The sequence below is a fragment of the Copidosoma floridanum genome, unplaced genomic scaffold, assembly GCF_036245765.1.
Source record: "Copidosoma floridanum isolate Cflo_tuat_1 unplaced genomic scaffold, Cflo_Japanese_pri ptg000009l, whole genome shotgun sequence".
Classification (NCBI taxonomy): Eukaryota; Metazoa; Arthropoda; class Insecta; order Hymenoptera; family Encyrtidae; genus Copidosoma; species Copidosoma floridanum.
In genome coordinates this window covers 2,740,697-2,766,324 of record NW_028321886.1, presented here as the reverse complement: position 1 = coordinate 2,766,324, position 25,628 = coordinate 2,740,697, and the positions used below count along the sequence as shown (strand labels likewise).

Below are 25,628 nucleotides of genomic sequence, written 5' to 3'. Positions count from 1 at the left end.
CTTACCTTTGAGATGCTGTTGCTACGAGAACTGGTATAATGGTGGCGATAATGGCGCGCTTTGTTGTAACTTCCAGCCCACCTTGCCCACCTGCTTTGGTGCACCAAAACTTTGTAGCTTCCGAAGCCACAAAACTTTACAATTTCACAACTCTCCAGGCCCCTTCCCTTCCTTTTCCTTCTCTCGCTCTTGCTCTCCACAAAGTTATGCATTAATTACAGTTAAAAAGTTGCGAGGTCCTCTTCTATGTAAATTAAATTTTAGCTGCAAAGCGATGATGTCAGCGCGTCTTCATCACCATGTTAACTTTATTAAAGAAGTTGATTGTTTTGATATTTATAATGCCAAGATAAAATATAGGAAAAATTGAATGAAAGGAAAACGTAGACGAAACAAAAGTTAATATTTTATGAAAATAACTATCGATTACGTCAATTTATGAAATCGAATAGATCTGATGGGAATGAATAGATCAATAGATTCTTACTCACCTCAAGTGACACAAAATTTGAAGGCTACTGCATCATACGTGCATGGAGAGCAAGAAAAGGACAGAGAGAGAGAAAGAGTATATTAGAGTAGAGTAGTGTTTTATTAAGCTAACGGTCTGCTTATATAGCTTAGGTATCGTTTTACAAGATTACACATTAGCATTTTACGTAAATTTAGAGACACACAGGCCTCTATATTGTTATGAAATCACGTCACAGTTGATTAAATTAAAATAAAAGAAAGAAAGAGAGAGAAAACTAAGTTCATTACAATTTGTAATCTGCACTTCCAATTCTTCTCAGTACAATTAAATTTGGCACAAACGAGGCAAGGATTACAGGGCGTGAGTCTAAGCACTCAACGTAGCTCATGTCAGTATTGAACGTACACGTATGATGGTTGGAACACAAGTGAGTACATTATATTTTGGACGTGTACTTTTAAGAAAAAAGTCTTGGACACTTTATTTGTATGGGCACAAAAAATTTAATTTTATTAAAGTTGTTTTCATAATTTCACGTATACAAATAAAATCGTATATTTACAATGCGTAATGATAACTCGCGTTTTATTTTCATAATCACTGATATTACCCTGCTCATTAGCTTTGGGTAATTCATCTCGCGCAACTATATCACCCCTTCGTTTATCCATCCATGTGCACGACTTATATTCCTCATTCCGCATAAAGCTCATTGTTTTTATCTTTTTGCTGTTAACGCTTCTTCACCTTTTTTTCGGCAATTTTTCAAAGAAAAGACGCTATAACTCCCAAACATTAATACCGATAAACGATGACGTAGCTAACTTTTTATCCACTTTCTGTCGTCTTCTCTTATTCGACGTGCACTATGTGGCTAAAGTAATAAAAAAAAAAAAAAAAAAAAAAAAAAAAAAAAAAAAAAAAGAAATACAAAATTTAAAACTAATTTCTTGCAGTAACATAAATATATATTTTCCAAGTATATATTATAACGCCTTTTTTCTCATAATAGCTAAGGGAATAACTTTAATTGTAAACATCAAATATCATCAACATCTTGCTTAAAAATTAAAGTCGATGTTACAGCGATCAATGACAATCGATACAGCTTTGACAGGCTACTCTTAACACCCGAAATATAATTTTTTTAACATTAAATAATGTACAAACAGCACCGTTCAAAAGTTTTCAAATAAATTTATCTCCACGGATTGCTGTCAGTAATACAACTGAATTCTCAACTTTCACAAAAAAAGACGTTCATTTCCTTAGTTAATAATTTTTACACTATTTTTATCCTAATGTTTGGTAGTTCTGTAACTTACTATGCTATAACATTGTGCTAAAAATAATACAGTCGGATAACGATTAATCTCACTGGTACTCACACTGGACATAATAGCAATCAAAGACACGAATAAAAACAACCATTGGAATTTACATCTAACACTTTCGTCACTTTGTACCACTAATCATTCGCTATCGTCAAAACACACACACACATCTCTTTTACGTCAACGCTTATGTACATCATACTTTAAGCTCATCCTGCGTAATTATTTTATCAACTATACAATACATGTCCGAAATAAATGTACAGATTACAACGAATATAATCAATACACGTTGTTAAAGAGATAATAAATAACAAAACAAATATCCTTACGATTTTTATCACTCAATGGTACAAATTTTCAATAACGGGTACAAATCTTCTATAATTATATGACTGCATCAAGTATTTTTCAGACCGACAAACATTTACAAATGTCTTTTTGTAGGTTGATCTGCATGTTCGAATTGCTTTAACTTTTTTGAAAGCACTTTTTTTTTTTGTACCGACATAATTTTATAAAAGGTTTTTTGCAAAACGTTTTCAACATTACAAATGATGATCGTGATACATTTTTTTCGTTTTTTGATACAAAGGCAGTTTTATTTTTTCATCCACGCGATACGCCAAAAGAGTCCTTAAACTTTAAAAACCACGCCTGGACAGCATTACCGAAAAAGTTTTTTTTTTTTAAGTGCAGAAAGTTATCTTGTTGAAATAAAGAAATTGTACTTTACTTCAATGTTTTTAAACAAAGATGATTTACTGACTGCTGTTTTACCATTACGGTAGCACAACCAACCAGAAAAAGTATCCTACACAAACATAAAAAGCCGCATAAAAGTCAGGTTTCAATACTTTTGTGTCTCCTAATTTAGGTTACAAGTATTGTTTGTTGTATCTTCGGCGTGTTGATGGGGAAGCGAAAGGTATTGGAAGATGTGCAAGTAGTGGGAATAGTCGTGTCGAGAGAGTAAAGAAGAGAAAGCTCCGCATTATTTGCAAGTGCTCGAACTACGTTCCTTTGATGCATATCCTTTTCGCGTATGGAGACGACGAGGACAACGATGGTACCAGCCGCGCTAGCGGATTTTATCGGCCGTTTCATGGAAAAAGAAGCCAAATGAAAAATGGTGTATTCGCGCCCAGCGCCGATTCTGCTATCGTGCGTTTCAATCAGTAGTATCGATCTTCGACGATTTTTCATTTCGCAGCCAGCTGCTGCCACGCTACTGTACGCCGGCCTGTTTTTCCTGAATCCCCCCCCCCCCTTTTACTCATACTCCTCATCGTTCAGTTACTCTCGATACGTACACACATATTTCGATGGCTTTATCTCTAAAATGTTTTTATTCCTTTTATTTCTCCCTATGTGGGTTATGCCAATTCTCGGGCGGTTTAAGTGCTTCTGCCTTGTAATGCATACAGAAAATGTTAGAAAACAAATATCGACAACAAATACTGATAATTCGGTGCGTTAATGAAGTTGAATAGGTTTAGTTTGAAACAGTGTTTAATTCTTTTATAGAAATTGGGGAGGATGAGTTATATGGCAAAATGGGCACATCCCACGTGATATCGCGTTGTTATACCACTCCCCTCTCTGCACCCAAGAACTTTGTTGTTACTCGGAAAACACAATTATTAGGGCATAATCGAGTACTATCTTTATTAGAATTTAAACTTTTATTTTTTAACCAGCGTAAGTTACAGCTTACATTAAAGTTGGAGAGTGATGCGAAATTTTGCATTTTCAATCGACTTCTTCGGACTCGAGGTGCAGGGCTATTTATTGACAACCAATATCAGACGATGATTCGAATAAGGTTTCTTTCAGCTAATTAGAGCCCACATACTTTTTTAACAAATTTTTTTTTTTTTCCATTTAAAAACTTTATTTAAATCTTTTATTTCGAATAAAAGTGCCTTTGTCACCTTCACGAGTTGCTTCATTCAAGCACTTGTCGATTCTGTTGGACGCTATATTGTGACGTATCGAGGGTTTAGGGATGGAGTTGGGTCGGTATTCGTCAGGGAGGCAGAGTGTATACCGTGTCGTAGTTTAACGTAACGAGTTTTGTTTAGCCATGCCGTAGTCAATGGATCTCTAACTTTGAGCTCGCCTCACCCACCGTATATGTGACATCACCAGCATCGATTCCAAAGTCTCTCGAATGGCTTTATAGGTTGTAATGTATATATGCACGTCCCCGTGACTGTCAGCTCTACAGGCCACGTATAAATATAACATTTACGTTTTTACCTTACGTATGTTTATATTACTATCGAGAATCGTGTAGTTCCGCGTCCTTGTTCTACACCCGTAGAGATATTTCTATAAACAACACCAATCGTCATTAAATTTTTTAGCTGTGAATATTACTTTCAAGTTATATTTATTGCGTTTCACAAATGTAAGAATCAATTGTTTTTTTTTTTTTTTTTTGGTACAGGTGTATTTGTACTTATCATGAGATCGAATTAACATTACATGCCTAACGTTGAGTTGGAAAATTTTTATCAATTCTTTGTTTCTGACGTTGGTTATATAACTGGTTGAATATTTGAACAACGTCATATTTTATCGCTCGTATCAGCAAACTATCGGATTTTTGGTGCCTCCATCGATTGTATTTGCGGTCACATCCAGAATATAAAAACTAATTACTCGGAAGGTTTACGCTCGTGTGATAGCAGTTTCAAAATTAAAATTCAAGTCAACTTAGTTTTTTTCGTGTGTAACGATGGAGTTTAATTTTTGAAGAAAGGTTGTATCATTTCAGGTGAAGGTGACAAGAGAATGTTCGCTCCTCAATTTTTGTCGTTACAGAGATATTGAAACTTCGACACTATAAATATATGGTTTTCTAAATCGAAAAGTATAGTGCATTTTACGGCATGTTGTTACCAATTGGATAACAATTCCAGATGTAGGTATAACTTTGAAACTCTCGCAATTGCTCGTATTATTTTTGATGTTTAGAATAAATTAGGCAGCCTTGCTGCAACCCATATGCGGACATGTCCTTACACAAACATAACGTAGACACTGGATTGTGGAAGAAAGAAAATTGTATCTCTGGATGCAGATGCGGAGAAGAGGGAAAAGATGGGGGTGCAAGTTCACGTATGCATGGTTTTTTAAATTAAAAATTCCTTCAAGTATGCGCTTGTGTGCGTATATGTTCGTGTGTGTGTGTGTGTGTGTGTGTGTGTGTGTGTGTGTGTGTGTGTGAAAGGGCGTGCACCTGCAAAATCGTTTCATTGACGAGTTATGGCGGTTGATGCGACTATCTTAGATGCAGATGGAGCATGATGAGGGTAATGAGTGTCAGGCTGGCGATCCTGTGGCAATCGTTGCTTGCTGTCTTCGATGTCACTGCAACAAAGTTGAGACAATCTATAAAATTGTAGCTGCAGTTATTTGTGCAAAGTTGGGTTGTTGCGTATACTTGTAACGACCAAATAATTTAATGACTGTTATTATTATTATTATTATTATTATTATTATTATTATTATTATTATTATTATTGTCATCATTATAGAAGTATATTCATGATTATTGAATCCAACAGAATATTTTAATGAATTAATTTAAATGAGTATTTTGTTCCAGCACGGGGAGAATAATAACATCCGAGAACATTTCGCATCCCTCGTTTGTCGAAGCCATGAACTTTTCTCATGATTCGACGAGATAGCGAAAATGAAAAAAAAAAAAAAAAAAAAAGAACCATTACCATAACACTCGAAAAAGTTGGACTTGATAATTTTTCTCGTTGTAACTGTTAATATACTAAATCAACGGAAACTCGCAAACTCAAGCAAGACCATCGTATTCCATCATCGGATTGGTAAATACAATTGATAGCTCGAGAACATATGTAAATATATGTTTAGGGGTCGACTTGAAGTGATCAAAGTAACACATCAGAGTAAGGGAATACGAAACGGCAGGACTCTGCAACGAGAATCCACGGCTACGATTTCCACCAGTACTTCGAATAAATGAATCCCAAGAGCTGCACGTTTACGGCGTCATACTTGGGAAACTTCGGCCAAGGCGATAGAACAGTATGGGAGGGAAAACGCAATCCCTTCGACTATTACGATTCCACGCCACTCGGGGCAGAGAAGAGTACTCGAGGGAGGGTGCACGCGATAAGCACAACGAGGGAGTAAGGAGGAAGAGCCGCGAGATGGCGGAAGGTAAGGACGACTCCTGCAAGAGCCCACCCCGTCAGCCAAAGTAGTTTACGCCCAAAACGTTCTCCCGAATAATCAGCTATGCTAAGGCGCCTGATAACGAGGAACCGGGAAGGTCTGAGCGTAGCACGTATTATACACACCAACCGAGACTCTCGCGTAACTGTGTTTATATACATGTATAGCTCCGTAGATACCGGTGATACTGCCTCAAAGACGTATCAACGACAACGTCATTTTACTCTGATGCTCGTTCGGAGTTTATGCTCGTGCGCCCGAGTATCGTTACGTCGAATACTATAATTGAAGTAAGCGAGTATGTGTAGTCACTTACTGTGTGTGTGTGTGTGCGCCCTGGATATTCAATGCTTATCTCCAGTTTGCGAGCTCTTGTCTCTGTACGCGTCGAGTTTGACAGAGAGAGGTAATTGTTTTATATGTAAATCGAGAGGATCGACTATGTATGGAGACACAGAGACAGAGGACGAGGTATTACACGGTCAAACTTTCATAACGAAGCACCATACCCACCACGTCACGCAAGTATCATACTATTAAACTTAGTTCGATTAAAAAATGCATGAACGATACGTCGCTCGAGATTATAAACTCTGATTTGAGCGAGAAACCGTAAATTTTAAGTTATGCATTAGAGACAATTGTAGCAAGAGATGTAGAGATAATGAAAAAAATATATTATATGTATAGATGTACAGAAAGAGAGAGCACATCACCGCGCATTTGAATTGAAACAATTAAGAAGTAAATGGGCGAAAACGGAGTCTCATCTCGTTCTTTATTGAAATCACGAACAACAGGCGACTCGAGTAATTCGCTCCGCGGAGGCAGAGGTACAAAGGAGACAAAGACTAAGACGGAAGATTAAGGTTTCCAGAGTGGGAATAGAGTTACAGTCAATGTTGCGAAAAGCGAAAGGAATAGGGGGTAGCATCGGGTTTCAGAGCCCCATGTACGAGGCTTTGCGCGAAATTAGTAGGGGCCAGTCGAAAAAAAGGGGCATCCTGTACTGCATATAAAAATAAACGATCCTGCGACGTTTGCATCCTATAAATGAGAATCCTTCGGTTGTTTTAATCCGAATTTTTACCCATATGTGTATTCAATGACTGAAATCTGCTACCAACGCTGTCCAGAGTGATTCAAACAAACATGAAGACCCGCTAGACAAGAAAGATACAGATAGAGAGAGAAAAAAATTAATTTAACAGCTCGTAGCTGTGGTCACGTGTAAGATGCACTTTTACACACGGTAAGTAATGGCTCGACAAATCGTGTTCTGAAGCCCGTAGCGTTGCGACGTAGGTGCTCTTTTTCTAGCCATTATGACTATTACAGCTGGATATGGCACGTGTGCGAGCGACAAAAGCTTCTCCAAAAAATGGCTGTCTTGCTCGCGGTATATATTAAAGTAATCCCTCGATGGTGCGACGTGACAGGTTAATCGAGCGAATTTCCGGCGCCAGGGCGTCACAATAATCTGCGAATCTGAGGTGGCACGAATTTTCATTGCACCGCTGCTTTGTCGATCATAAAAATAAGAATAGACGCTTGCTCAAATGTGTACCTATATAGTACGAACGAATGGATGCGGTGGGAGACGAACAACGTAACTTTTGTCATTCGCGCCTCTTACAAATCATATAAGTACATAAGAGGAGCTACGAGGTTCCCGGTGTGAGCAAAATATAGAGGTTCACAATAATATTGAGACAAACCATTATCCGACCGAGGAAGTTGGAGGTCACACAGTAGAGGTGGTAGGTGAGCATGTGGTACTTTTAATTGAGGGCTGCGAAACGTGCATGCATAGAGCACAGGAGGAAACGCAGCCAGCTGGGAGCTGTAAACTTTAACCCTTTGATTTTCTTTTTATTTTCTCTTGTGCTGTATTTTCTTCTTACAGAAGAAAAGAAAAAAAAAAAAAAAAAAAAAAAAGAGTTGTTCCCACTTGTGCCCGCATTTTAAATTTTTCACTTGAACTTATTGACCAACTCGAAAGAGGAGAGAAAAAAAAAAGTTATAAAAATAGCGCTGCAAATTCACATTAAATAATTATTAATGCACACCGTTCTTGATTCGCTGTTGTTACATGTATTAAAGCTTATTGAGTACGTGAAATTGATTTTGGTACAAATTAGAGGGTGAGTTATGTTGGAAAGGTATGAGATGGAAAGGGTGCCCTCGTCCGTCCAGAGATAGGGATCAAACAATGAATGACAAATGCTTACCTCTCTCGGGCACGGGGTCGCCAACTCCAGTGCCGAGGTGCAGGACTTCGCTCGCCTGCTCGTAGATGTTTGGGATTTTGGCGATGCAGAGGAGGTTCAGGTGTCCCTGTTTGGTGTAGTGGAACGGCTGCAGCTGAAGACTTATTTCGCTCCACTGTTTGCCCTGACGAGGCGAGCGACCGCCACCGGCCGAGTATCCGCTGTAGTCGTGCTTCTCCAGGCTCTGCTTCGTCTCCGTGTCTTTCACCTGTTGATGAAGCAGACACGTGCGTACGTGATATTAGATAGACACGGTAATTATAATTGTTGTAATTTTTATCTTTTACGTACAAAATATCTTAGCAACTCCCAATAAAAAAATGACTTCTGTATAAATTGCTTAGTTCGTGAACGGTTTCATTTGAAGGTGGGAAAAAAAAATTGATTTTAACTATGAAGGGCACGTACAAGTTAAATCATACTTTTTGTTAGAAAGATCCTCCATTCAGTCAATAAATAATAGTTTTCATGATAATTTGATAACTTTTTAATAAAGAGGCTCAAAACGGAGAAAATTTGTAAATAAAATTGATATTGACTACGATTTAAAAATCTCTTTGAAACTTGTCTCAAAATCAACTCGTTTTGTTTAAACGTATGAACCCAACCACAATTACGAGTTTATAAAGAGTGCGGTATTTTATGTTAGACCACATGCTGTTGGAGGTATTCGTAAAGATTATTCTTCACGTTATTAATTTCATTATCGATTTGTCAATTTCTTACGTACCATGTGCTTTGTACTGAAAAATTTTCGAATCTAATGCTCTGGTTTATCCGCAATCTGCTACCTACTACGAGACAAGCCGAGAGTGTTTCTATAATAAAATACATTAAGACGAGATCTGCCAAAGTCTCGTCTTGTATTGGTATCGTCTTGTAATTGTAATCTCGACAAAAGCTTGAAAATCTTTATGTTCGTACAAAAAAAAAAAAAAAAAAAAAAAAAATTTAAAAAATCTCGAAAACTTTCCTCGAGTCCTCGAGACGAGACCGAGGCTTTCGAGACAAGATGAGAAGCCTCGTAGAATTTCTTGACATTGCAGTGCTACATCCATAATACATATTGTACACGCTGGAGTCTTAGCTTTTTGAGTAAATTTTTTCAACGTTGGCTGTGAAACCAGTGACTTTTTAATATCAAAATCTCACAGTACGAAGTACCACCGAAACGATAAATAAATTATATCATTATATCATAGGAGCAAGGTAAAATTCGATCGGTCTATCTCCAGACACATGTAATTGAGATGTTGGTAGAATATACATCTTATCACTTGACGTCCTCGTTAAAACACCCGGTTTCCCGATTCAATAATAAAATTGCGACCCGTTAAAGTACCACGAAAAGCGCATAAAAGATGTAAACTTCAGCAAACTTTGTTCTCTTGCTCTTCGTCTCGAGAAGAATCGTGCCCTACGAGCACGTCTTGTTCCAGGCCGATGCATAACTTATAAGCCCGAACTTTAGTACGAATCAACTAAGTAGTTTGAAAAAAAAAAAAAAAAAAAGGAAAGGCAACTTGTTACGTCTTCAATCGCGTACTTGGAGCACGAACGTATAATCCTCGCGAGCGAGCAGTTGAATGCGCAAGTACAAATCGAAATAAGTAACGTCGCCTCAGCAGTAGGCCATTGAGAGCTGTATGGGAGGATGGTGGTAATCAATCGTGCTATTAACAAAACTCAGTCAGCTGGAATTGAACGTGCCTGCGCGCGGCAACGGCACTCTCTTTCTCGCGATTTTGCACAAAAGCGAAATTCTCGATTTCTCGTCGATCTAAAAGGATGGTGACTCTGAAAGGAGAGAATGTCTCTCCGTGCCTTTTACCACTGTTGACGTGACGGGCCCTTGGCACTCTCTTTGTTTCCTTACCCAGTTGTCGCGCTCCTGTTTTAAACTTTTCATTCTTTTCTTTCGCTCTTTTGTTTTATTTTTCTCATTGTTAACGGGCATGCCCTTACAACGATGTAATGCCATTCATAATTGTCACTCGATTTCTCACCGAGCGACAATCGTTTGCGACAGCGCAACAAAGACCTTTATTTTTGCTCGTCCAGTTCGTACTGAACCATTTCATTACTGTACGGACCAATTTTTATTTGAAAGAATTCATATTTTGCAGACTCAACCCGTACGTTTTAGGTAAGTACCTATAAAACCTCCCAGTCATCAAATAATTTAAAAACCATATGATTGTGAATACGCAATTAAAAATGAATCGATCCGTAATGAAACTTTTTAACCAATATTTCCGTGAATTGCACTAAATTGTTGTTCCCATTTAGTTTTGCTTAGCCAATATTGGCATACGGTATCATAAAGTTTTAGGTGAAAATATAAACACCAATCGGAACTTTTGGCAGTTGTTATTAAAAAAATTGTTAAAAAATTGTAGACTCTGGGGACTTGGACGGGTTCGACCAGAAGAAATTTTAAGCAAAAATCGTCAGTGGTATTTCGACGATTGCAAAGTTTCGGAGCAAAAGCAGCTGTGAAAATACTTGTTTATTTTTTAGCAATTTCCTTACAGTTATTCGTTTTCAGTTTTAGTATTTACAGAAATCAAACTAATGTTTGTGTTTCTTAAGAAAGTTATCACGCTCTTTCGACCGGTGCAGGAAAATATTGGTAACTCCATCCCGTTCTTTTTCAGTTAGATTTGTGCGTATTTTGTATTTTACTTCGTTACTTCCGCATTAATCCTAGAACTCTTATTTTTCGATTATTGGGGTCCAAAGCGTAAACTATCAATAAAATTTGTGTAAGGATCATCTGTGCTCAATATTGTCGGTATGAGCCCAGGCTTTCTAGCGGACAGATGATTTTCACACTTCCCAAATTCCCCGACGTAGTTGTGTCGTTACAACAACGCTGATGGCTTGAAAGTGTAAAATTGCCTCGTTAATTAGTGTGGTGGGCGCTGTTGCCACAGGAACTCCCACCCGTTACACGCACGCGATGGTATGGATAAAGACGAGCGTTAACGAGCTGGCACAGCCGAGCTTTTCACGAAAACAAGCTAGCCTGTGGTCATTTTGCTTGGAACGTTTGGGCTGCATCGAGATATTTAGCGCAGGTGGAGGCAAAGGGGAGCACTTTTATGACTCGCGATTTTTTAGCGATTTTGGCTCCATACAAAGGATGCTTGGCTGTGAGTGTTTATTGGGGGCTTTAATACTCATTGGGGTGCACCAATTTCAAATCTCTTTGAATCGGTATTCAAAACGTTCCCTTCTATTTTAATAAGCATTCATTGGAAGGTCTAAAAATTCAGTTGATTGAAATTTTTACTGATCGAATTTCACGTTTCTCCGATTTCATCTATACTAAAGAAATGGTTTTTAGTTAAAATAATTTTCAATAGACATAACGTAGGGGCGCACATTTCTTACACTTTAATGAATCTGAAAAATTTTTTTTAGGGCGCGCAACCCCTGATCTATCATAACAGATAAATCATTATCTAAATTTTAATTTGGAGCACGGATCAAAGCACTCTTCGCGTAATTAAAAAAGAAACGATTTTTCTAAGAATGCTTTCTGTAATATTATGAGAAAACTTTGGTTGATGCTGCTACACCAGATGTGCGATATCACCGACACACGTGTGTACCGTTGCATTTGTACGTACAAGTATACACATGACAGTGAAAGAAGTGGATCTAACGCTGTAGCCAAAGTATTAAAAACGACGACCACCAAAGGAATCTTTCTATAGTCCTATTTACGACTAAGTAGTCGTCGCTGTGTCTATGTATACCGGGATACATAAGGAAGTATGATAAATCGATGTTAGTGAAAGGAAAGAAGGCGTTGGTTGGTGATAATATTGGCAGAGCTTTGCATGTCCAAGAGCTTATTGGTATTCCTCTGGTAGGTGTACATTTCGAGCAGCTGTGGCGTCGTTTGGAGAAAAATATTTTTCCAGAGCCAGAGAATGAAATGAGCGGAAAAAAGGACAGTAGTAGCATAAGGATGGAACTGTTATATAGGACAAGTGATCAAAAAGCCCCGAGAAAATGTTGCTGTCTGTAGACGCAGTAGTAATGGTATAACGGCCACAGCGTCGAAATCGGACAGGGGAAAGCAGAGAGCGGAAAGCGAGGAAAGAATAAGAGTAGCTTCCGGGACGACTGGAGTGGCTCTCGTAGCCGGCTTCTCCGAGACTCTTCGGAGTCACTTTCATTCTTCTCTACTGCCTCGCTTGTTCCCTCGTTACGTCGTCCCCTTGCGCCCCACCCCCTTTGCCACCCTCACTTCATCTTGACGTTCGTAATTTTTTCCCTTTTCTCTTTGCTCTCTTACTTTTACCGGTGGCGCAGCATCGAGTTACTCTCTTCTGTTGCCGGGGATACGATATCTACGTACCTGTATACGTAATATACCTGTAAAAGAACATTTTTAATGAATTTAATCATATCAGAGCGTCATCAAATAATGGCGAGGTTACAGCGGCTTGGGCGAAGTCAAGGATCCTCGTAGTTTTCAAACGGATCGTCTCTCGTCTCTCTTTGCTCTTAATATTTTTTATGCGTTTTTTTTTTTAATTTCCAAAAAAGTAGTCGACACGAGCATTTTGATAATTTATCCCGCATAAGCTTCATTTCATTTGGAACAAAACACGTGTTCGTTTTGTTTCGATTAAGTAACCCTTAATACAATTTAATAACAATGTATGACAATCATGTTAAAGATGTTTCGATAAAATTCGTTAAAAAATGATCTTGTGCCAAAATTTGAACCCAAACGTTTTTCACCAAAATCTTCATTTTTGAAGTGTACTCACATTCAATTTCACATGATTTTCCACATTTATAACCTGACGATCGATAGATGTGACAAAAAATATCTGATTTTTCCAATGTTTTGGCGATACAAACTTTTATAAAGGAAATTTTTGACTATTTGACAAAACATGAATCAACAAGTCAACACAATATCAAAACGATATAAACTCAGTTTGCTTCCAAGCATTCGCAAATGATCTAGAAAATTTGTAGCTTTTGAATCGATTGTTAAACCAAACACTGCCTTATTTAAGGTATTTTATGTGAACTAAATTTTAATTCATACCTGAACTCGTGTATACAAATCTTCGAATGATTTTGAATTTTATTAGTTTTATTTTCCTTAGCTAGTAAAACTATGAATCATAATGACAAAGTACAGTAACTGTGTAACAACGACGCTGTTCATAGAACCCATCTAAACTCGGTGCCATAGTATACATACCATTGAAGCACCAAAACGATTCTCTCGAGGTTTCAGGGCTCACCGTTCGAATGGGCCGAGAGGCACAGCTCGAATGAGAGAAGAGGACTCGCGTTATGCGCTGCCGCGAGAAGCGCACACATATATACATTATGGATGCGCGGGACAAGATCGAAGAGCAAATAGTTTTCAGAAAGCCATGGAGGAGGAGGCGAGTGGGCGCTTCATCGGTTCCCGTGTACAGGGGGATGGTGCAGTCGGGCGGAAGCGCCAAGTACTTAATGCGAGCTTTACGCTCCAACACTTTCACCGGCTCCTCCTCCTCTTTCCAGTCGCAAAAGGTAGCGCCGAGAGAATCCCAAACTGAGATCGGAGCACTGCACGTCTCCGACAAAGTATCTGTGCTCATGCATGGGTACTGCTTTGATGCTGTAGGCGAGTGCTCGGGGAGTATCGAAATCGAGGGGGTATTGGTTTTTTGGCGAGTAACTTTTGAGATGGTAAACCAAGCCCCTCCCTTCCCGAATACACCCATTCTGTTATTTTATACACGAGAGTAAGAGATACATTTAATTAACTAAACAGTAAAAAAAGCCTCATAAATAATCGTAGTTAAAACTCAAAAGATCCGATCTTCATTTGATCTGAATTGTACTGGTATATAAGTAAAATATATGTATGTATCTTTCCGAGACCTGATTTTAAGGAAACTCTCAAAATAAGTACCTGGATGACCTCCTCACATTATTCATGTATTTCTCTCAAGACATACACACATCTGTGAGCGAACAGCCCATTTTAAATGATACAAGGTATAGCTCTGCGATTCGTATCTCTTACGATCTTTGGTATTTTTTTTTTCTTTCTACACAGTACACTTGAACTTTGTAAATCATCAAGGATTCGTGAGATCTGAGATTTCGCAAAAGTTTCTCGCTGATAGCCGGCGCTTACTGGCCCCACCTTGGGGATCCAATAAAGAAGGAGACAAATATTAGAAGAAGAAGTTGAAGAAGAAGAAGAAGGAAAAGAATCTGAGAATGGGGTTGGGGTCACGGGAAAAAGTAAAAAAAAAAACTAAAGAGTCAACCTTTAAGACACTTCCTTTCCTTTGCTCCGAGTGGAAGGGGGCTATTTTTAAGCATCTTGACCTCCAACCAGCTCCCTTTCTTCTACCCTTCCGATGGCTAAAGTTTCTTTTTTCCCCCGCTTCGTCTCCCTTTGTTTCCTCTCGAGAACTGTTTACAGTACACGAGATCCTAGCTGGTCCTATAGACGACCCTTCCCCTATCCTCGATCTTTGGCTCAAATTATTAAGCTTTCGCTCGAATCTTCTCTTCTTACATGCATCTCTGTCCTTGTAATTTATACGATTGTTAATCAAGCTTAAATGCTTTATTTTTAAATGCATGACGGAATTGCGAAAAAAATGTATAAATATATTATGTATATTTTTTTTTATAGAGATAAAGCGAGCGAAATTTCGTGCCTCCAGAAACAATATCGGTCGATTTGGCGAGCTAATATCGTTAGAGAAGGCAGACACGTTTTATTGCTTTGTCAATAAAATACATCACTAAACCGAGGAATGTGTATTTTTTTTATTGCTCTTTTTGGACACCATAAGCCCTGGAAATGTCTCTTGCATGACCAAAAAAATTTTTTTCCAATTTTCCTGTTACTCATGAGTACATCGTATACTACGCGTCGCAAATACAACGTGATGTAAATAGTGTAGAAAGGCGAAGACAAAAAAAAAAAAAGAAAATTAGTTCACTGGACAAGTGACTCGTGCATACGATCATACAACATCAGTAGATACGAGTTAACGGTAATGCTTTGTTTCCTCGATACCTACGTTATGTAGTTGGTACAAAGCATGGAGACGAGATATTTCGCGGGATCGCTCGTGACATGACCCGCAATGTGATAATATTACACCGTTACGTGGCTCCCGTTTGAAACCAACGCCTTCTCGAGCGCATTTCACGGCACCCGCGTGCGCGTCCAACCATGGACATCCATTCACGTGCATTTCAACTGTGTGTTTCTCTTGGTTGTAAGCCAGATTTTTTCATTCGACGAAATTCGCTCCCAACCGATGGAATAAAACGAGATGTGGGAACACTGAGCAGTTCACGTAACTTTTAATTGGAAAACTGGTGCTGCTGCGCGACTGAACTTTTTTGTCACACGAGAGTTTTTTCGGAGTTTCCCGGGCATGGCCAAGGGCTTTTGGATTTTTCATTTAATTATCGGGCTGTGGCTCCACTTGTCCTCTTTTCATCCCTCTTTTTACCACAAATGTAAGTACAATAAAAGTTCTTAACAAGTAGAAAAAAAAAAAAAAAAGTACTTTTTCCTTGACTCAATTTTTAGTATAATCGAGTTGTCAAGCATAGACAGAGGTACGTCGAAAGGAGGATTTAAAAGGGGTTTGCAAGAGACGAGAATTAACGCAAATTAGGGGGTACATTATCGAGCTCTTGTACGAATGCCATCGGGTTTTCAATAAAATAAAAAGAAAAAAACGAAATCTCGTGCTTGAATTGGCACCATCTTGTTCCTCTTTTCTGCTTTCTCATTTGCACGCGTTTGTTCACTGGGTGCTTTTATTTCATAATTGAAAAACAAGTCATTTCATAACGCCTTTTGTCTGGAATTTTTTTCCTATTTGCACTTTCATTTCATTCGTAATTGCCAGCAAGAAAAACAAAAACTTCCTGCATTTCTACGTTAATTAAAGTCAGATTAATTTCTACATGGCTCGTCAAAATTTATTGCAGCTTAAATTTTGTGCCAAAGTAATTAGAGTCTTGTCACACGCATTCGGTAAAATTTATCAAAAAGATGGGGAAGAAGGAACTTACACCATCATCTGTTATGGTTAAAAACATTGGCAAACACCTAAACACGGAGTGAAGGTGCAAGTGTACATGGGACGTTAGAACTAGCGTCTCTGACGTTACCCTCGTTGCATCAAATGGGCGTGATTAAAAATAAAAGCAATTAATTGTTTGACGTATCCAACTCCGTTGACCGGAGAAAGCTGCTTTCCATCGCCCCATTGAAGTTTAAAGAAACAGAGCAGCATCAGCTGGAAGACGAAAGGGAGATGGTACAAATGCAATGAAGAGGCGAAAAGCGAAAGGAGAGGCGATGTCACGGCACAAAACGCAAACTGAGAATGAAATTCCCCGGGACGCTATCGCAAGTAGTCCCGTTACGGCTCGTTGCACCGGAGAGTGCTGAGAAGTAGAGGCACTTTCCGACGCCAGCGTGCACTGAGGGGGTGGGGGTAATCAAGTTAGGGTATGTTTCTCTTTTTACCAGGAACAGCTAGATCTTGGCGAACGTGAGGTGATGTACATGACACTTGAAGGAAATCAGAATCGATAAGCGCAAGACGACCCCCGAGAGTCCACGTTTTGCTGGTGTACGGATAGCACTGTTGCTTTTGAGCTCATAAATCAGAGCAGCGAGAGGAGAAAGAGTGGAGCGTTGAAGCTCTCCAGGCACCCCAAGCGAATGAACGACTGCCTCCTGTGTATAATTCCATTGGCCGATGATGGGCCGATCCACCGGAGATGCAGTGCGGTCCGTATCGGTTATCGGCATGCATTGTCCAAGGGTGTCGTTGCTGGGCTCCCGATTGCGGCGATTACCCCCCTCCTTGTCCTCGATACGGGTCTTAATGGACCAGTCGGCCGGTGAGTAAATCATCTTGATTTATTTGTCTTTTTGGTAGAACCTCGACTGCGGCTGTTTTTTCATGGGGTGAAAAGGGAAAAACAATTCAAAGACAAGCGAGTGCAATAAAAAACAATAAACGAACAAAAAGAAAAAAAATCCAAGTGCGTTGTTGAGTTGCTTAGACGCTCACAAAATGCGGCACATCAGTGATTATAAGCGTTAAATAAACAATAATAACAACCCTGTCGATGTACTGTCAACTGTTTGACTAGCTCGACCAAACGAAGAGCTTTTTGTATTTTGATTGATGCAAGAAAATTGTGGGACAAAAAAGAATCCTGTCACAGATTCGACGGCTTGTACACTGTTGAATCCATCTCGCGAGCGCTTTGTACTATCTGTCAGTCCACCTGGACATATTTTTTCGAATTTAACACGCAGTTCGGTTCAGTAGAGCTGATGAAAAATCTGGTTGTTTCCAAAACGGATGTCAACACCACTGTCACGCGTACTGAGAAAAACAAAAATTCCAAACGTGCTCCATTCAATACGCTTGGTTTTCCGCGAAAGTTGATACCACCTCAGCTCAGGAAATGAAAAAAAAAAAGAAAAAACAATTAAAAAAGAAAAGCCTCAAGAAAATGTTGTCTACCTCAGCAGATCTGTGAAATAATAAATACCTACAGGCGAAATCTCTCTGCACGTATATGAAAAACAAAAGGGCTTTGTCGTTATTGCGGCGCTCATTCGGCCTCATGCACGTATCAGCTGGAAAAAAAAAAAAAAACAAAAAAAAAAAAACCAAAGTTCGTATCGTGCCTACCTTGCAGCAGTAGCAAAAAGAGCAGAGGGAGAGAGAGATTCAGTGTGCGTTTAATCACGTTCGCGGGGCAGAAGAGGAAAAGGATGTAGGGCCGGGAGTTCTAGCTGGAAATCCCCGCGCACAATAAATACGGGGGCTCGTATGGAGACGGCCGTGACGGCTGCATGCGTAACGTGTATTCGCGACGTGTCGCTCCCACCCTCGCGCTTTTTCACTCGTGCGATGGGCGTATCTGCAACCAACTGGGGATAAACGTGACCCACATCGCTGTGGTTCCTGATGCCTGACTGAGCAGCCATTTAGCATGCGTTGCGTTATGCGCGAGCCACTGAATGCACCCACAGTATATATATATATATATATGTAGCCCCGATCTTTGACGTCTCATTGCATTCACGTATATACATGCAGAACCCCGCGTTTGCAAGCAAGTGTGCGTGTTGTTGTTGGGTTTTTCATAAAAGTACTGCTAGTGGCGTTCATTGCATGTGTATATCGTTTCACCCTTGTGTGGATGGAGATATACTCGTGCAAGAAAACGTGGGGGTGACAAAGTAAAATTTTTTTTTTTTTTTTTCCAAGACACTTGAGTAAACAACTGTTTTTGATGATTAAAGTTAATATAAAATGAAATCATAAGCAATGTAAGTAGTTTTAACTTTAAAATATTCCTATGTCACCCATACCTACTTACGGCCTTGTAAAACAAATATTTTTAATTGTTATGTGTCACTCGTTTATAAATATTGAACGAATTACAAATTGTAAGCTGTATTTATGTCTCTGTGGGTAATGCGATGTGCAAGTTGGATTTTACACTGATAATTTTATTGCGCTAAGCGTGTCCAACGTCAAGGTATGACATTTATGATACAAGACAAATATTTTCATTAAAGTTTGTCAAAGAGAAATACAGAGATCGGTCGATGGGATTGAAAAAGAGCTCAGATCTACGTTATGCTGCGAATAGAACATTATTTCGTTAATTACCTAATTATTTAATTGGAAGGTATAGCTAGAAGTAACGACAATACGTATCAAACAATATGTACTTGATTGCGCACTTTGTAGCCATTCCGTTAGGCGTCCAAGTAAGTATACAGTGTGTAGCTGTGTCTAGTGGATGCATTTTGTAGCACGTATAACCAAGTATAGACAATGAATTCGTTGTTGCCTGGTGGGTTGGATTACTTGAGTGCCTCGTTATTCGAGAAAGACATCTCGAGTTTCAGAACAGAACAAACAGCTTGTTTCTCAGCCCATACCTGCCTCCTCCTCTCTCGTTCTCGCTTCCTTCCCGTATATTTATATATAACTACGGCCGTGGAGTGAATAGGCCACAATGGTTCCACGAGAAACCTAATAAATATAGGGAAGGACGACATGACAAAGGCAATCGCTCCGCTCGAGTTTTTATAGTTTACCTTAAAGAAATGCTTAGCTCCCCTACGTGCACCCAAATCCTCTTTTACTGTTACATATGAGTTGTGTAGTGCCATTTTTTTTTTTTTTTTTTTTTTTTTTTTTTTTTTTTTTTTTTCTCTACAGTTACAGTTTGTACAGTTAAGGAAGACAGTGGATGACGCGTCTGTTGTGAGCAGCTCCTTGCACATGGATTTCTTTGCTAATTAAAATTTATGAAAATATAAAAAAAAAAATCTTTTTTTTTAACTAAACAAAATGCAAGGGTTCTAAGCTAACTTACGTTTTGAGAGCAAACACATCAGCAAGCTAAACTTTTATCGAAACATTGTTCAATCTGCACTATTAGTTTACAAGCCATCAAGCTGAAAACTGTTTACTGAACACAAAACGATACAAGAAACCAACAAAAGCTGATGCACTTCTGATGACTGTCAATTCATGATAAATAGGTACAAGCAATTAATTGAAAAGCAATGATAGAATCTCAAACCTATGTTGTCATTGTGTACGCTGAAAATGACTACTCAATAAGCATACTAGGAATTAAATTGAGTTACATTATTTATGTTTACAGATTTTGCTATAGAATTATTTACTTTAATACTTTCTGTTTCATATTACAACTTTATATTAATAATAAAAAAATGTCATTTTAAATTTTGTTATTTTGCTGAAAGACATGAATGACACATATAAGATATGAAAATTGTACATTGACATTAATTGCTGTTGTAACACGAGCACCTTTGGCTCCATAAACCGTGAAAAATAAACATTTTAAAAATATTTTGACGTTGAACCCTGACAGTTAAAATTGTCAAAGGTAAATAAAATGAAAAAAAAAAAAAAAAATATGGGTCGACGATCGTTCCCCCACTTCCCGGGAGACCTTTGAAAGTTTGTCCATAAAATATTTATTTACGCGCTGTGAATTTTTTCACTCTCCAGTAAACAAACGATCAATTACACCAACGCACTCGTGCTACAGCCATTTTTTCGGCACTGACCTGATTTATGGGTTTCCAAAACATCCGCTTGCCAAGTAATGTACACACGCTCCCAGGCCACACATTCGACAATTACACCAACGCCCGCCGCAACCTTTGAAACACATGCTTGGCACGTGTCCCGTGTTTACATGCACGAGCTTTGCTTATAAGGCTTTGCTCGTTTTTCCAAAAAACTTTTTCTCAAATTTCGTTCAAACAATCAATGCACGCGTACCAAATCCCCACCCAAAGTTCCACGTGTTTATGTATGGCACCCACTTTGTAGCAGCATATACGCTTAGGCGTGTAAAGTAACGAGGGCGAATAATCGTCCTGATGCCGAGTGGGGGCTTATCCGAGCACGGGGACGTCAGCCATCGTCACGCCACATGATCCGCACTTGTCTTGTGCTTCGCTCCTTAGGGGTAAACATCCACTGCTTTGGGCGAACGGCAACGTGCTTTCGATTCCACATTACGTGCGGCTCTTTCTGCCACACACACACACACATGCGGGAGCCGCGAGATAGTCGCTTCTGGTATTACGCTTATCTGCGGCACTTGCTCTCTGGTGTACGTAGCTCTGACGATCCTGGGGTGTTTACCCTACCCCCTCGAGGAGGTAGACGGGATGCCGGGGGGCTGTGCTACCCTTCGACCCCCTACTTTCAGGGCAGGATTTCCCCGCAAGCTGTTTCTCTTGACTATATTTTTTTTCCATCTATAATGATAATAAACGCTTTCCACGGAATTTTTTTTCTATCTCTTGTACCTGTACTATTGTAGTGTAGACGTTCAATTTAGTATTTTCCTACGTTCCGAAAATACATCGAGCTCTTTTTGAACGTGCGACTGGGATTACATTTCGTAAAAATAAATATTTTTCCTTCAATTCGCTTTTTTTTATTTTTCAACGCAAATGATATACGGAAAAAGTGAGTAACTTTTAACATTAATACTTTTTTGGTATGCATTGCAATCAATAAATAAGGATCAGTTAGGTACATTATAAGAGTATTGTACATCGTTGAATTTGGTAATTTTCGTCACAGAACTGCCATCACCTCGGGGGCTATTTTGCAGCCTGAGGGTCCTGCGGAACTGCGGCCCTGCAGAGATGTCACTTGTGTGCCAAACACTATGTTTTCTACCGAGGGCACACCTGAGGTAGAAAAATAATTTTTTTTCAAAAGTTCAGAGTGTTGAAACTCGGTAGGGAAATGAGAAAGAAAGTGAAGTAATGGAAAACAAGATAACATCAGCAACAATAATAACTGTGTACTGAGAGAAAAAAATAATATAAATTGTTGAGAAATTCCAGAAAAAATTACCATTCTGCGCGTCGAATGCAAGCTGGCAAAAGAGGAAAAAGTTATTATTTTTAGTTTGAATAATTAGAACTGTAAAAAGTATCATGCTGGAACGGTAAAGGACTTACAATCCTAAATTTGAGCAGCGTGTGTCACAAAATCCTTGTTTTAAAGTAGAAGTTTCCTTTTTCTTGTAACTTATTAGTGACCGTGACACGTAAGTCTTTTTTTTTTTTTTTTTTTACAAAATAGTATCCAACTAACCTGAGCCCCGTTGAGGGTGAAAGAGAGGGTGACCAACGGCTTGGAGGGCGTCGTGCTGCAGTTCGCCTTGAGAGTGTCGCCGGGAGAGTAGTGGGCACGCTCCGACATGATCATGGGCTTATCCTTAGGTATGGCTGGAACGCAACAACAATCAAAGCACGAAGCCTCGAGTCAACCACATATACTCTTGCAACAGCGACTCCCTATTCCCTCCGCGAGTGTACACGTTGTATACATGATGTAGGGTAGGTGCAAGGGCGAGGGACGCGCGCGATGATCACGTCATTTTCCAGTTAGCCGTGGGAGCTCATCCAATTTTCGGGTGCCGAGAGCTGATTAAATCGGTGGGAAGAAGCGAGACGAAGCTGCTGTGCAGTGGCTGGGGGTGACTGGACTCGTGTGTGTGTGTGTAATGTAATTGTTGGGAGTCGAGGCGAAAAATGAAATGGAGAAGGAAAGGCACGTACTTTTGCTGGTGTATGGAATATTGAAAAATTTTGGGGAGTCGCGGGAATAAATTGTTTGCTTTTCATTTAAATTGCATCGCGCTAGTCGTGCTGTTAAAATTTAATGTCACCGATAATTTCTCGTCTCAACGATATACCAAAGGTTGGATTAATATTTCCAGTATTATTTTTTATATATAAAAAAAAAAAAAAAAAAAAAAAGAATTGAAGAAAAGGCAAGGCATGTAGCAAAAGTACAATTCGCAATTTCGAATGATTTGTAAGAAAATGATGAAATAATTTGGTACTTACAAACAACAGTGAGAAATTTCGAGCTCTTCTGTGTGTAAAAGCTCTCTGAATCAGTAGTTGTTTCGCAGCTGAAGTTGCCAGTAAGTTGGAAATCAACATTTCTTATCACCACTTGATTTTCGGTAGAATTATGAGGCTAAAATGAAAAAAAAAAATTACTTTAGTAATAGGGCACACTATTTTGCATACTAGGACGCCAAGTGATAAGCGAGCATAAACGGGTAAAATAGCAGTTTTCATATCTCGTGGCGCATATGGCTAGGGCAAGCAGTGGCCCGAGGGATTCCTTGTGCTTGCTTTTGTCGGATGCGCAAGGATAAAAAAAAAAAAAAAAAAAAAAAAACGACTAAGGCAAGAAAAACAGTACCTTTCATATGCGTAAGTTGCACTTAGTTTCTATTGTACACAATTTACAATTAGTCGCTGTATGCCGACGGGCAGTAACAAACTTTTTCTACCTCAGGTTTTTTTCGACATTTCAATGTTTACTGTGCCCTTGGTAGGAAAATTAAAATTTATTCAGCCAGGGCAATCACTGGGCCCCAGCACCTTTGCACTGCTGATGCCCTTGGGATCAGTGGTTATTCTGGAAGAGTTGGGCATCACTAATGAAAACTATTATTTCGACTCTACGAGCATGAAGTGCATGATTACCATAGAGTGCAAAGTGTGGCCTTGGGCGCAAAACGGTACTTTGTTTCTTTGGTAAGAAAAATGATGTTTGCCACTTAGGTGCACGTGTACGAACATCACCCATCATGTTTTTTTAAGCTTGAAACTTTGCATGTAAATGCATTGATTTCAACATTTTTTGTAAGCTTGACGATCGGTTCTGTCACCAAAAGCGCGGGTTGATTCACGCACCGATTATTCAAAACTAGAGCACAGCTTGTCAAACGGGCTTGTGTAGTCAATAAACGAATGGTGTGGGATAGTCGAGTCTAAATTTTGTTTGACTTGCAAATCGCGAACATACATAGTGCAAGTGTTTTCTTTCATGCGTCGAGGTATGTGAAACAAAGGAAAGCCCAGAATAAACGAAGATAAACAAAACTACTCCACGTCACAGCCAAAACAATGACAACAAAATTTAATACGACAGTGCTGTCAAACAAATGAACTCACATCTATCTGGATCCAGGTGTAGTTGAAAATTTTGATGGCGGGAGTCAGGCTGGGCAAGTACCTGTAGATCTCCTGTTCGCCGCGGTACCATTTGAGCGCGAAAAGGGGCTTGCCATCGAGGTCGTAGTGACAGCGCAGCGTCGCGTCGTGGCCCTGCTCCACCGCATCCCTCGGCAATATTTCCAGTCTGATGCTCCTCGAGTTCGCGTCTGAAAAACAAAGCGTATATTTGCTTGATTACAAAGGGTTGGAATTAATTATTTAATCGGGGCCACTGAGCTGTAATTTTGTTTATTTCTTTTTTTTTTCCACATAAAAAAGAGGGGCTTCATTGATATTTTCCGGTGCGTCAGTTAGAATATCGTTTGCTTCCTATTGAGGTGTTATCTGTAGGTGATAAATTTGGTGGACAATCGGTGTGTTTATGACGAGTCGAGCGAATAGCCACTCAAAAAACAGTGAGTCTAGAAAAGCGTGTAAAACGGAGCAAAGGGAGGGAAACCTAAGGAAAACAAAGGGGAAGGCAACAACAATAGGGAAGGAAAAAAGGGGCTGGGAGCCAGAAAAACGAGGAAAATGCGAACTAGATGTGCACAAAGTTGGAAAAACTACCTTCCTCCCTCGGTGTCTTTCAGTGTTCCGAGTGAAAAGGAATCCCGCAAACGAAAGTGCGCTCCCACCCGTGCCGAGAGGATTTTGTTTGCTCCGTGCACAGCTTTTGAGGCCACCACGGAACCGCCGCCGTCGTCGCACTCGTGTATGCTACAGCGTGTCATTATACGTAGTACTTATACTTATGTATATTTCTCAAACTATCGTGTTACTCACGACGAGGCTTTTGTTCAAACATTTGGCCTTCATGCGCAGGTGGTATTGTACACACTTGCAGGCGTGTTAACATGAAACGATGCACGCCAGAACGAAAAATTCGTATCGCTAACTACACATTCACTCATTTGTGCCACCTCGAAAGAAAAGTATAGTGTATAATTGTACACGGACGATATCTCTTGTTATTTATATATATTCTGATGATGCTGTTGCTGTTTGCATCTTTTTCATTTGTGGTGGTTGGGGCTGTCTTTTCCTTTCGCTGGTGCATAAAAATGTTTGGAGGGAACAAACGGTGTTTAAAACTATTAGAAAAATAGATCTTATATGCATACTTTTATCCATACATTCCGTTAAATAGCAGCTGCTTTTACGTATGTTGGGTATTAAATGCAAACAAAGCTAGATATTTTTGAAGTGCAATTTTATGTACGACTAGCACTGTGAACTTATGTGTGAAAGCTTAAAGTGGAAAGCTTCTTTCTTCGCTTCTGGAGTGATGTTTCAAGGTGGGAAAAAATAACAAAATGTTGGAAAAGAAAAAAGAAAAAAAACTGGCCAATATTTGTATAGGTATTACGGCTGCCATCAATTAAGTCAACATACTATTTAAGAACAGCTACTATCGTACATGTGTTATTTTAATACGCATGCAATCTTTAAATGGGTACAATAAGACTCAGAGATAAAGTTCAGTAATACTATTGTTAATTTAGTCAGATGACTTATTTAGGTAGTTACCACGAAGGTGATAACATTGAATAAGCCTATAAATGTTAATAACAAATAGTTTTTGAAACAAAAAATCGCCTCAAGTATGAGAAGACTTCCATAATCAATTTAAGTTTTACTATTAGCAATAAATATTGTACACCTGCATTATTCTGTTATTA

At 39.2% G+C, this 25,628-nt stretch overlaps 1 protein-coding gene across 1 annotated transcript in view; it reads right to left on the bottom strand.

Annotated features, from left to right (window-relative positions):
- Positions 1-492: 492 nt before the first annotated feature.
- LOC106646139 (uncharacterized) overlaps positions 493-25,628 on the bottom strand; it is a 55,162-nt gene continuing 30,026 nt past the window's right edge. Inside the window, exons 2-6 of the mRNA XM_089589727.1 lie at positions 23,905-24,113; positions 22,780-22,915; positions 22,022-22,155; positions 8,265-8,511; positions 493-518 (exon numbers count right to left, since the gene is read on the bottom strand). Coding sequence (XP_089445853.1) covers positions 493-518; positions 8,265-8,511; positions 22,022-22,155; positions 22,780-22,915; positions 23,905-24,113 — 752 coding nt within the window. The remainder of the gene's footprint in view (positions 519-8,264; positions 8,512-22,021; positions 22,156-22,779; positions 22,916-23,904; positions 24,114-25,628) is intronic.